The 13,988-nt window shown below is 34.4% G+C and overlaps 1 protein-coding gene across 2 annotated transcripts; it reads left to right on the plus strand.

The window, feature by feature from the left end:
* The first annotated feature begins 6,548 nt into the window (after window positions 1-6,548).
* On the plus strand, window positions 6,549-10,437 carry LOC145579261 (uncharacterized). 2 transcript variants are annotated; one of them, XM_081636508.1, is made up of 6 exons: window positions 6,549-6,703; window positions 7,496-7,793; window positions 7,893-8,853; window positions 9,156-10,006; window positions 10,130-10,261; window positions 10,355-10,437. In XM_081636508.1, exons 1-4 carry the CDS (start codon window positions 6,658-6,660, stop codon window positions 9,855-9,857), a joined length of 2,007 nt encoding a protein of 668 aa, XP_081492634.1. In that variant the 5' UTR covers window positions 6,549-6,657; the 3' UTR covers window positions 9,858-10,006; window positions 10,130-10,261; window positions 10,355-10,437. The 2 variants fall into 2 exon arrangements, with proteins under 2 accessions (XP_081492634.1, XP_081492635.1); XM_081636509.1 differs by having other exon boundaries at window positions 7,514-7,793.
* Window positions 10,438-13,988: the final 3,551 nt, after the last annotated feature.

The raw sequence follows: 13,988 nt of genomic DNA on the forward strand, positions 1-13,988 counted from the left end.
TGTGCAAAATAAAAGAGAGCGGTTGTATGAGACAACCGTTCTCTTTCCCCTCTCATATCATACTAAAAATTCAAAGGAAAATAGAATGGTTCTTACACACAACCGTTCTCTTTTCTAATATTTTTTTTAAAAAAAAATTACCACCTGCAATTTCGTAGGTCAACGACAGTATTGGAATATGATAATTGTACTAGATATATTCATCATATTACTCAGTAACTATAATATCAATACAAATTTAAGTGTTTTCTCAAATAAAAATTCAAATTTAATTGCTATTAAAAAATATACAAATTTAAATGATCAATAATAAAGGACAAATTACAGAATTGAAATTTGAAAATAATGTATGTGGGAAGAACTGTGAGAAATTCTTTCCTCTTCCTTTGAAGAATCTGCATCAATAAAGAAAAAAGGAAAAAAAGATTAAGGTAAATAATCAATTCTATGTATGATTAACTAAACAATTAAGTCTAAAATTCATACACTCCAAAAAGAAAAAAAGAATTTAGGTCTAAATATTAAATAAAAATAACTGTTGTGAATGACGTATGAAATTACAATCTAAAATATGATAAAACTGCAAATTCATAAATTTTAATCGAAAAATTGACACTGGTATATCAATTAATCAAATTCTAACACTTGTGAGACCAACAATGATGATTTGCTTGTTTCTTCACCAAGAATTGTAAATGCTCACAAATCAACATACATCAACATATAAGCAATTCAAAACATAAAATTTCAACGAAAATCAAGTAAATAAAAAACCCCCAATTCAATTTCTAGAGCATATTAGACAGATTTCAACATTAATCGAACTAAATTGTTGCAAAATTAGGTCAGATTTCAACATTAAGCAAACCAAATTCAATGAATCGTAGCAAAATTAAGGTAGATTTCACAAAAGTATCATCAAATTGAATCGTAACGTGATACTTACATGAAGTTTCAAGCCTTCATCAAATTCATTTCGCCAGAGTTCTTCGTTGGACGGTTGGAGCGTTGTTCTTTGATATTGATCTATCTAGTAGTACTGAAGAAGTTCAAGCCATTGGAGAAGGTGATGGAGCGGAGATAGTGTTGATTGGAGTAAGGGTTAGATTAGAACCATGGAGGAGCTCTCAACGGGCCGGATCCGAGAAGGAGAGAGAAAGATCCGAAAGTTTTGAATACATGTAAGCTATGGACGGCTAGTTGAGAATAAACTTAGATACAAAAAAGAAAAAGAGTAAATCCTTGGGTAAAAAAGGGTTTGCCAGTGCTTTTTTTTTGGGTTTTAAAAAATATTTCAAAATCTAATAGAACGGTTAACTAATTAAGGCGTTCTGCATTGTGAAGTCAGAATTTAATAAAAAAAATTAAGAAATCAAATAGATCGGTTGACTGAAGAGGCGTCCTATGTGAGTTAACATACACATCGTACCTCTAACATAGGCGTTCTATATAATCTTAGAGATCGCCTACAATAGATAACCGTTTTGTATCATGCGTTTCATATTCTAGTGTTTGTAGTAGTGAAAAAAAGGCGGATTATGCAAAAGCGGTAACCTTTGTGAAATATATATCTGCCAATTTCTTCATGAGTTTTAGGGCAGCGACCTCACTTGGGTTACTCAAAATGTCAGACTCCACCGTTCGATTAAACAGACTCAATGCATCCTCAAAAGCTCGACCAAGACCAACAGTACTAGCATGACGTAGAAGCTTAGTATGCAACCCAGCAGACTGTAATCGAGATGCAAGAAAAGTATAATGACGAACATCTCCTACGGAATAAACACCAAGGCCTCCAAACACAAATGGTAAGGTGGCAAGCAGCCACTGCCAATTGCCAAACCCAAGCCCTAAAGCAGCAACAATACTCTCAAAGGAAGATTGATAGGCCCCATCTAATGTGCTCTGAGGCAACTCAAATGACTAGGAGGACAAGAACGCAAGGCAAAGTAGAGCTTAGAAATTCCGGTATATGCCCTAAGCAACAAAAACTCACACTAAGGATCATCAAGCTTAGTAACCTTATCCATAAATGCAATAGTCTTGGTCAATCTCTGCATCACAAGCTCACCATTAAAACCGGGATCATAACTAGCGGGACCCCCAAGAAACTTAAAACCATGTAAAGGTCGAGCAATATTAGGGGGAAAGACGCTCACAAGCTTGCTTCGAGGGTCCTCTGTAGGCCAGAAAACTTCAGTTTTTTCCACGTTGTGATGTAACCCAAAACGAGGCCCTTCCTTCATAAGAAACTGTAGAACCTTCCCCACCACCAAAGTGTCCCCAACAATAGTGTCATCATCTAAATACCATGCTTGAAGACATACCTTAAAAGCATCTCTGGTTTTATAAACCAGGGGTTCTAAAACCAAGGCAAAAAGCAGAGGACCAAGGGGATCACCTTGCTACACCCTCTAAGATGACCATAAGGTGTGGTCCCCATAATACAATCTGGCTAGATTAAAGTAGCAAAATTTAACCCATTGCAAAATGTCTGGACAATGACGACGAACTTCACATATATAGCATGAATCTACCAACAACATTAAGAGGCAAACGTCAGAACCACAATTCTTAATCAACCGGTTCACAACATGAACAATTGTCTCACCACTTGAAGAAACCCTAACACCAAATTGAAGACCAACAAAGTAATAACTTCCCAAGGACTGCCAACCTTAACAGCACCGACCTTAAAAACTAGACATCGCCAAACAGTACCCATATCTATAGGACGAATCCCACCACCGGGCTGGTGTGAGAGAAGCACTAGCAATATACTCTCCTAATTCTGTAGGACATCTTCCAGCTAGAAAGAGATTAACCACCCCTGTAATAGAGTCAACCAATTCATCTAAGACTGCCACAACATCACTACTCAAACAATCCATAAGGTGTTTAGCACGTAAACCATCATACCACATGATGTGTCACGAGAAAAACTCGTAATCTGATCCAAAACAACAGTAGAAGTCGTAACGGGATGAAGGTGATCAACAGGTATATCAGGCAAGAGAATCCTCTGCCAAAGTTTCCCTCACAAGTTGCAAACTACCACTTGGTGCACTCCAAGAACAAATAGCACGGGAAACACTCTCTTCCTAATGCCGACGTTTTACCGGAAATCGAGACTGGCGACTACTCCGCGGACGAAAGGTTTTAAGGGTGCAAAGAGGTAACACCAACAAAGAGACCCAATTAGAAAATGTTGTCATGTTTTGATATCACCTTATCTAGAGCACCTTTCAGAACCCGAGAAAACCACTCTTTTATATTATTATTATTATTACTATGGTAATATGATTATATGATAGCAAGTTGTACAGTACAATATAACCAGTTTTATGGTACTACTTGCCTAAGCAATTTACATGTTTGGATATCAAACAAAGTTTGGTGGAGTTGGTGGGGAACCCACCTTCTGACTTTCAGGTCACGAGTTCGAGACTCACCAACTACATTTAGTTGAGAGTAGGGGGATTTCCTTGTCTCCCTCCTCTATTATCAAGCGTTAACCTGCGAAGCTGGCTGACTTTAACCCGTGAGAGGTTCAGTAGGGTTCTTTAATGAAATCTAAAGATTTACATGTTCGGATTCCAAAGCCAATTAATCCGACACTAAACATTCATAAAAAATAAAAATCCGACAATAAACCAATAGTTTTTACAATTTTAATGAAATCTAAAGCCACACCCACTAATACTTAACAAAATGCATAAAAATAATTTATCGTTTTTCTTATGTTAATGATCTCTACCTACGTCCCTAGTTTTGTGCATTACAGTCAGCAATATTGTACTTGACTACTATTCGCATATTTACTTATAAATCATTAATTGATTCATCCTCAAGATTTTTTTTTTTTATTTATTATTTACTAGATTAGACTCGTTCGTTCCATGATTTAAATAATTTTGTTATTATGCATATGAAATAATTTTGTTATCATGCATAAAAAATTAATTTTAGCATTTGTGTAAAAATGAGTGTCAATTTTTTTCTATTAAAAAATGTATAGTGTAGATTAAAATAATAATTGTTTAAAAAAAAAGATTAAAATAAAAATAATAATTAATGACATCATCAATAAAAATAGAGGGAAACTTTTTAATGTACACGTAGGATAATTTAAGGGATGATGATATCAGTAATGTTTTGTTTTAGTAATATTTAATAGATAGGTTAGACATTAAGGAGTAGAAGAGAGAGTAAAGGAATCTCTACTAGACCTGGAAAAAGGGTCGTTCGGGTCGGGTCAATCAATATTTGGGTCGGGTCGGGTCAATTCATGTTTTGGGTCGGTTTTGAGTCAATGGTAATTCGGGTCGGGTCGGGTATCTGGTCAAAACTTTGAGTCGAGTTCGGATCAAGTCAGGTCATTTCGGGTCTGGTTGGGTTAGTCTTCAGCTCCAATTATCGGGTGAAGTTCCGTTCGGGTCAAATTCGGGTCGGGTTTAGTTCGGGTCGGGTCAATTCGAGTCAGGTCAATCTTCGTCTATATCGATGTAGAAATTTAACCAATAATATATTATAATTATCAATAAGTATAAAGTATAACAATTGAATACTAATAATATACTTCATTAGACAATTCTAACAGCAGTATATACACAAGACTGTATTGTTTCATATATATGATCACTATCATTGAATTGGTCAAAATTCAAACTAGATACAGTGAATATTGGGAAAAAAAATTCAATGGAACACTTAAAAGAAGAAGCTAAGAGTAATAGTAAAAATACAATAACAATAACAATAACTAGTTTTCCTAATCAAATGGAACTCTTTATGAATTACGAGTACTAAATTACACGCACATTTCAACAGTATTATACACACAATACTATATTTTTTAATTTAGGTTAATTTCAATATGTTTTCATTTGGGTAAAATAATTAAGCCCTAAATTAGTTAGGTCATTTAGAGTATTTGTTAAATTTAGATCGGGTCATTTCAGGTATAGTTCGGGTCGCTTTGGGTTCCGGGTTCGTTCGGGTCAAAATCGGGTCGGGTCACTATAGGTTGTGGGTCACTTTGGGTATCGGGTCAATTTCAGGTCGGGCCAATTCGGGTATCGGGTTAACTTCGGGTCAGGTTAATTTGGGTCGGGTCAATTCGAGTATCGGGTCAACTTCACTTCGGGTATGAGTCGGGTCGGGTTAGCTTTGTGTTCGGGTCAACTTTGACTCTACGTTTTCGGGTCAATTTCGGATCACGGGTTGGGTCATTCAAGTCGGGTCAGGATTGCCAGCTCTAATCTCTACCCACAGACCTAACTAACATCACTTGGTAGAATTCAAACCCGAAACCTCTAGGATCTGGTTTGGGGTAAGAACCTTATCAGGTAAGCCAGATATTAATCTATTATAAGGATTATAAGCAAATGTTTAACATGCCACAAATTGTTATATATGGCTGGTCAAACTGTGTGACCACTTATTATAGAAGTTATTTCGTTAGTGTAAAAGGGGTTATTTCGTCAGTATTAAAGGGGTTATTTTGTCAGTGTTGTAGGATTACTTGGTCAGTATTATAGGGAACTCGATCATTATTACAAGAGTTATTTGGTCAGTGGTATAGGGGTTAGTTTGTACTTTTATAAGTAATCACACGGTGTTACTGGCCACACATAAGATGGGTTGTTATCATGCATGCATGTGGTATTTTAATTCTGTTAACTTCAATGAATAATTAAGAGTATTTTTGGAAAATTCATTGATAACGATGCCTCTGCAGGAAACAAAAAGGCAAATACCAAGAAAATAATTGTAGCAACCATAGTGCCTTTAGCTCTCTTGGTGCTGCTAATTAAAGGCATTTGTCTCTTTAGAAAGAAAGTAAAGAAGCACCCTTCTTTAGACGCTAAAAATGGTACTTATCCCTCTTTTAATTTAAATTTCTTCAGAACAGGTTAGTAGGTTACATGCTGCAGTTGGCTCATGCTATATTTTGCTACAGTGCTTGTTGATTTGGTAACCGCGGAGTCTTTGATGTTCGATTTGAGGACACTTGAAGCTGCCACGAATAACTTTTCTGAAGACAACAAGCTTGGTCAAGGTGGATTTGGCAGTGTTTATAAGGTAACCAATGGGTCACATACTTATTTCCTATTAATTCAAATATGGAATTGGCTTTCGATTACATATTCACATGACTAGCATGACTGCATCTGTTTCTTTGAATGGGTCACTTGCAAACGTAAGGAGTTCGTTGTAATGTTACACAAAGTACACAAATTTTTAAAAAAAGCGGGTGTTCAATAATGATATTGAATGGCGGATTTTAAGGACAAGAAAACTGTCCTAGGCACGTGCGGCTTCATTATGATTTCCAAAATTAAAGAAAAAGAACTTTCTCTCTCCTTGATTTTCTCCTTCATTCACTCATTCACGCTTTCTCTCTCCTCGTTTTTCTCTCTCTAAAAACCAGTTAACTGCGATTTCGAGCGATTTCTCTCTCCTCCATTGTTGCTTTTCGAGCTTTTTCGAGCTTTTTCTCACTTTTCTTTTACTTGTGAAGTTGTTTATCGCTTAATTCTGGTTAGTTTACTTATTTTTTTGAGATTTTTGTTAGTTTAAATTGTTTTGGTTCTTCGATTTTTAGGTTTTTTGATTTTGATTTTGTTTTCGTTTTTTGTAGTGTTAGTTTCAGCAATGGTGAAGAAGAAGATTACAAAGAAGGCTGTAGATGCTGAAGAAGGTGTGTTTATTTAATTTTTCATCATTTTTTCGAATTTTCAATTGAATTTTCGCTTATATATGTCGAATTAGTAGTGCATGTTATTTTTTATTGTTTTCTGTTGATTTATTATGCATATTATGATAATTGAATTTCAATTTTGAAGTTATTATGTTTAATTTTGCTTTATTTTATTGTTCATTGTGATAATTGGTTCAAAATTTGATATATATGTGTTGTGGTGTTGTTACATGTTAAACAAATTTTGCATGTTTGTTTTCAGAAGTTTTATTCACTATTCTTCAAATTTTGATGTTAGGTTTTAGTTAGATTATGAGAATAGTATGCATATCTGCATTGTGTTTGTGTATATGTGTTTGAGTACCAGTAATATGTGCATTGTGCATTGTGTGTGAGTAATATATACATATGTTATTTATATGCATGACAAAGGTTATTTTATGCTTTGAAAAGGGTCACTTTATGCTGTGAAAAGGGTCACTTTATTCTGTCAAAAGGGTCACGTTTGTATTTAAAAGGGTTACTTGTTGTAGTTTAAAGGGTGACTTTATGCAGTGAAAAGGGTCACTTTATATAGTTAAAAGGGTCACTTTATGCTTGTTAAAGGGTTACTTTTAGTTAAAAGGGTTACTTGTTGTATTTTAAGGGTGACTTTATGCAGTAAAAAGGGTCACTTTATTCTTTTAAAAGGGTCACTTTTTGCATTTAAAAGGATTTTTATGCATATATTCTAAATTTTCCCCTGAGTAATTTGTGAATTTGTAATTTATGGTTATCCTCTGTATTAATTAGATATAGGTGGTTCAATAGGTGGATATCGTTATAAATCGCCTTCAAGGGGAAAAGGAATGGGTAAAGAGCCTGCTAAAAAGAACAAGACAGCTCCTGAGAAGGACAAAACAGAGTCTAAAACTGTGAAGTCTAACATTGTGAAGGCTAAAACTGTGAAGGCTAAAACTGTTCCTAAGAAGGCCAAAGCAGAGTCTCAGAAGGTTAAAGCATCTCCTAAGAAGTCTAAAATTGTATCTAAGAAGGCCAAAGCAGATGCTGAATTGCAAGTAGTTTCTGATTCTGATTCTGATACTGTTGTGTAAGTATAAATGTTTTTTGTTTTGTATTTTTTTAATCATATATATCATGATTCTGATTCTGATTCTGATATTGTTTTACTTATATTATTATTATTTAGGGAAAAAAGACCCTTGATTGCAAGGTGCAGACCACACACATTGGAATTAATGATGAGTAATTTTAGTCCTAATCAACAAAAAGCTGTTGAAGAAATAGGTTTTGGTGGTTTATTACATCTGAAATTGAAAACTTTGAATCGTCAAATGCTACATTGGCTGGTTGAACACTTTAATGGAGGTAGTTGCATGTTCACTATTGCTGCTGGTAAAGAGTTTGTAGTTACTAAAAATGATATATGTGATGTCTTTGGCTTGCCTATGAGTGAGATTGTTGTTCCTGAACTTCAGAAGAATCCTGAAGAAGGTAGTGTAGATAAACGTATCATTCAGTCATGGAGACATGATTATGGTCTTACTGAGAAGCAACCTCTACATTTGTCAAAAGTGGAGTCTAGGATGGTTGATTTGGATGATGGTGGTGAAGAATTCAAGAGATGTTTTGTGCTACATGCTATGTCTAGCTTCTTAGCTCCTACTACTAATAGGACTGTTTCATTGAAGTTGCTGAAGGCTGTGGAAAATGTTGATGAAATCAAAACATTTGATTGGTGTTCATATGTTTTGAAAAAATTAAAGAAGGCTGTTGTGAATTATAAGAATGATGAAAATGCTCAAAATGTAAGTGGTTGTTTGCTAGCTTTGCAAATTATGTATTTTCATCGATTAAATTTCCAAGGAGAAAAGGAAAGTAGTACCCTTCCTTTGATTCAACATTGGACTGATGCGAAGATTAAGAAGCGGATCAATTTGGAGATTAAAGCTGGTGATTTTGGGCAGGGACCATTGGATACCCTTACATATCCTGTTTCACAGCCTGAAGTTAGGGATCCTATAACTCCTGTTGTTAAGCAAACTTGTGGTCAAGGGGCTTCTACAAGTGGTAGAAGTGGCCGCATTCTTGCATTTGATCTTCCAGAAAGTGTGATGACTGATGATGAAATTAAAGAAATTTCAACTGATGTAAGTGCTCTTTTTTTTTTTTATTTAGTTATTATCTCTTTATATGCACTAAAGTTACCCTTTTTGTGCACTAAAGTTACCCTTTTTGTGCACTAAAGTTACCCTTTTTGTGCACTAAAGTTACCCTAAATATTCAGTTATAAGGGTTACTTTATGCATTTTAAAGGGTAACGTTATGCATAATAAAGGGTAACTTTATGCATTTAAAAGGGTAACTTTATGCATATATCATGAATTTTCATTTGTTTTTTATTTTTATTTTTTACATTTGTATAGTTTCTTATTGGTTCATATGTTTGCAGGCTGTTCATGAAACATTTCTTTTGGTCAAAAGAAATATGGATGTATTATTGTTGGTTCAGTCACAGGGTTTTCAAACCTTGAGTGATATGATTGCTTCTCGCAGAACTGAATCATTATCCTCTGATGATCCTGTTGTATTTTCTCAAACACAACAGTTACTTTCTGATCCTCATTACCTGAAGCTTTTAGATGGTTTAATTGAGGAGTGTAACAAGATGAAGTCTATTCATGAAATGTTTCGTGATTTTTATGAACCTGAAGGTCATAACAATGATGATCCTGATAATGAATCTGCAGAAGATTTGAATTTGAATAGGTCTGAGGATGATGTCAATGGTAAAGGAAAAAGTGTTTTGATGAATAGGTCTGAGGATGATGCTGGGCCTTCTGTAGGAAATGCTTCTAGACGTATCGTCAGAGGCAATAAATCTTTTTGCTCACTCGACTGTGGGCCAGTAGGTGTGGATGTTCCTTTTCTTACTCTGTTTTTGAGGTCTAATGCTCGGATTTTCAAGAAATTGCCCAAGTTACATCAGGAAATTCTTGATTATTGTTTACTAAAGGATGATTCAATGATGAGGAAGTTAAATGTCATTTTTTATAATAATTATATTTTATATGTTTTTTTTCCTTTATTTTTTTGTTTAATGCTTATCTTATTTTTTATTGTTGCAGTGAGAATCTTGTTACTATTGGGATGAATTTTTTAATTCCAAGAGAAGACATGGTATCCCTGGTAGCTCCACTTAGAATTAGATGGTGCATCATTGATTGCTACTGTCTGTATTTGAACGAGAAGGCATGTTTTGATTCTGGTCCTCGAAAATTCTTCTTTGGTGTGAGGCAAAGTGTAAGTAATTTGATTTTTTTTTTTATATGCACTAAAGTTACCCTTTATGTGCACTAAAGTTACCCTTTATGTGCACCAAAGTTATTATCTTTTTATATAAACAAGTTCTCATACTTTTAATAGTTTGCATTCTTGCATGTTTGTGAAAACATTGGCAAAGGTGAAGTTTCACAAGCTGTTAATGATTTGCACGGTTTATGGGAAGGTTGGGTGAGCTATGAGAATCCTGAATGTGATATTATGGATGCTGAACTGGTATATTTCATGATAAATTACTATCAAAACTTTAAAAAAGTTCTGTTTTGTGTTAATCTGTCTAAATCAGTGTTTTAATTTTTTCTGTTTCAGATATATTTTCCTGTTCTTATTGAGAATCACTACATTTTGTTTGTTATTGATCATACAAAAGAGGTGGTATATTATCTTGACAACATCATCTGGCGTGATGATGCTCTTGAATATACCAAAGAATTGTCTTCACACTTGGTATGTTTATGTTGATTTCATTGTTATGTTTCTGTTTACTTATTGTTTCCATTTAAATTTTTTTTTTCTTTTTTCTTGTTTTATTTTATTCTAAACTTTTATATTTTATGTCAGTGTGATCAAATGGGTGTTTTTCTCGGAAAAAGAAATCATCCAAAGAGTGTTCAGCTACCTTCTTATAGGTTTCAAATTGTTGAGTTGGAATGGAGAAAAGAAAAAGTTGACAATTTGGACTGTGGGGTGTTTGTTATGTATCACATGCTCCATTTTGTCGGCGAATCGTTCAAATTAAATGAACTCAAAACAGTAATTATTCATCTATTTTGTATGTAGTTTTTCCCTTTCTAATGCTTTTATTAATTACATATTGATAAGTTTTTTTTTTTTTTTCTGTTGTGAGATTATTGGGAGAAAATTTCTGCGAGGTGAGATCTGTACGACACTGGTGCTGTGTGATTTGAATGAATCTAGGAATGATGTGTTGTCAGAATTAGAGAAGTTCAATGAGAAGAATAAAGATCCTGCTTATTGCCAAGAAATTGAAATGAGAAGAAAGGATGCAATTGCTGCAAAGAAGAAGAAAGATAATGAAGAAAGAATAATGGCAGCTGAAGTAGAAGCAAAGACAGAGGCAGACGAAGAGAATCCCAAAGGAAAAAGGGCAAAAAAGAAGACAGACAAGTACACTCCTTCTAAAGGGTGAAATGACTGTTAGAAGCAAAGGTTGATTAGGTCTAGGAGCATTTTTTGAACAATGAAAAAACTTAATGTTTGTGCATATACATCAAGTTAAATGATGTAATTAAACTTAGTGGTTTGTTTTTTGTTCTTTTGGAATACTGATGTATGTGCATACATTAAGTAATTTGAAAGGTTCTTGTGTATGTTTTTTGGGGTCACTTTTGTGCATAAAAAGGGTTACTTTGTGGCATAAAAAGGGTTACTTTTTATATTTGATAAGGTATACCTTTTTGGGTAGATAGGGTAACTTTTATGCATGAAAAGGGTAACTTTTATTGACAAAAGGGGTAACTTTTATTACTTGAAAGGGTAACTATTAACAAAGAAAAGGTTAATTTAGTGGATAGAAAGGATAAGGTATACTTTTTTTGGATAGATAGGGTAACTTTTATGCGTGAAAAGGGTAACTTTTATTGACAAAAGGGGTAAATTTTATTACCAGAAAGCGTAACTTTTAGTGGATATAAAGGATAACGTTTATGCATGAAAAGGGTCACTTTAATTCATGAAAAGGGTAACATAAGTTGATGTTTCCAAGAATTAAATATCTGCTAATAAAAGTGTCAATCACATTTTCATTAAACTTGTCATAGAGTAAAAAAACAAAAGAAAAATAGTTTAACAATACAAGGTATATTAATTTCAAAAAAAAAAAATGTTCAAAAAAAGATCTTAAAAGAGTCGTAAGTTAGGTGTTTTTGATCCAAATTCTGAATTTGGAGGTGGCAGTGCTGGTTTTCTTTTTCTCTTGCTTTTTTCAAGTCCTCCTTGTGCTCTCTTGCTTCTTCCTTTTGTTACAGCCGTTTTAGGATCAAGTATTTGTGGTACACTTGTGCTTGTACTCGATGCTGAAGAAACGTCAGTATTGCTTTGAGTGCTGTCTGCCACATCAGGAATGTTAGAAGCAGCTTCTGTACTTTCTTTCTGAGCAGCAATAGCAAGTAAGTCTTCCACCATTTTAAGACTGTTTCTGAAGCTTAACAATACAAGGTATATTAATTTCGAAAAAAAAAATGTTCAAAAAAAGATCTTAAAAGAGTCGTAAGTTAGGTGTTTTTGATCCAAATTCTGAATTTGGAGGTGGCAGTGCTGGTTTTCTTTTTCTCTTGCTTTTTTCAAGTCCTCCTTTTGCTCTCTTGCTTCTTCCTTTTGTTACAACCGTTTTAGGATCAAGTATTTGTGGTACACTTGTGCTTGTACTCGATGCTGAAGAAACGTCAGTATTACTTTGAGTGCTGTCTGCCACATCAGGAATGTTAGAAGCAGCTTCTGCACTTTCTTTCTGAGCAGCAATAGCAAGTAAGTCTTCCACCATTTTAAGACTGTTTCTGAAGCTTTCTTCCATAAATGCTCTTGTGTCTTCATTTTCTTGACTTTTTAAGATTAGATTGTAGTATTTCCTCATCATTGTTTGCCTCCATGGAATATATCGCTGTTTAGGATCCTGATTCTTCAACCTATCCCATGCCTCTGTTTTTGCAAACTTAGTCCATCTTTTTGAAACATACTTATCTGGTATTCTTGTTACTGAATGCAAATGTAGAATTCTGATGCAATGATAACATAACCATCCAGATGCTTCAAAATTTTTGCAAGTGCACCATACAGTTTGGCTCTCATGTATATAGTTTACTTGATGTGCAGACCATGGCTTGTCTTCTAGTGTTACTTGATAAAGTAGGCATTCTTCATTACTGCCTAACATCTGAACAGTTGTTGCCATAGAGTATCCAAACTCCTCTTCAAAATCTCTAAAGAGTGATAAAGTGAAAACCTGTACATCAAAATCATGTAGGTTCATTTAAATTGCCATATATTAGGTGTAATTTATGTAGTTGTCAGTTAACTTTTTACCTGTGCAGCATGCTTTAGCATTCCAGAGAGAGGCAATGAAGTGAATGCTATTGACTTGCTACAGGTAAACTCATCACATTTCTCTGTGCTTCTCCAACGATTGGTTGTCTTCTTAAATATGGTATAAAATTCTGTCAAAGTAGTTGTTTTACTTGCTCTGAATCCTATAGCATGATTAGTGCTTTCACTCCTTTGTGACGATAAGATTCTTGCTGAAAAGAAATCTCTACTAAGGGCAGGACACCATTTGTCTTTCAACTCATACACTCTTTTGTACCAAGAGTGTTCTGTCAACTTATATTTCTGCAACATTGCCTGCCACTTTTCTTCGAATTCTTGTTCTGTCACACACATCTTTAAGCACTGGTTGAATGCAAATTTGAATTCTTTGTCTTTTTTAAGAGCTCCAAATCTGGTTATGGCATTTTGCTCCAAATGCCATATACAAAGTCTATGCCTTGTATTTGGAATCACCTGCATTGAAAATAAAGGGGTCACTTTATGCTGTTAAAAGGGTTACTTTATGCACTAAAAAGGATAACTTTATGCAGATAAAAGGGTAACTTTTATGTGAAAAGAAAAACTTTATTGTCAGATCTCAAATCTGTAAGATGTCAATATAAATCTTTTACCTCCAGAATTGCATTTGCCATTGCTTGGTCCTGGTCAGTGAATATTGAAGTTGGTTTTCTATCCTCCATAGCTTTGAAAAAGGTTTGTAATAACCACACAAATGAATATGTTGTTTCATCCCCAATAAAAGCACATGCAAACATACAATTATGCCAGTGGTTATTTATGCCAACAAATGGAGCACATATAAGATTATATCTGTTGGTTCTGTATGTTGTATCAAAGACAAGAACATCTCCATATATCCTATAGTCTTCTAGCATCATTG

This window comes from Chenopodium album, chromosome 14 (genome assembly GCF_948465745.1).
Source record: "Chenopodium album chromosome 14, dcCheAlbu1.1, whole genome shotgun sequence".
NCBI lineage: Eukaryota > Viridiplantae > Streptophyta > Magnoliopsida > Caryophyllales > Amaranthaceae > Chenopodium > Chenopodium album.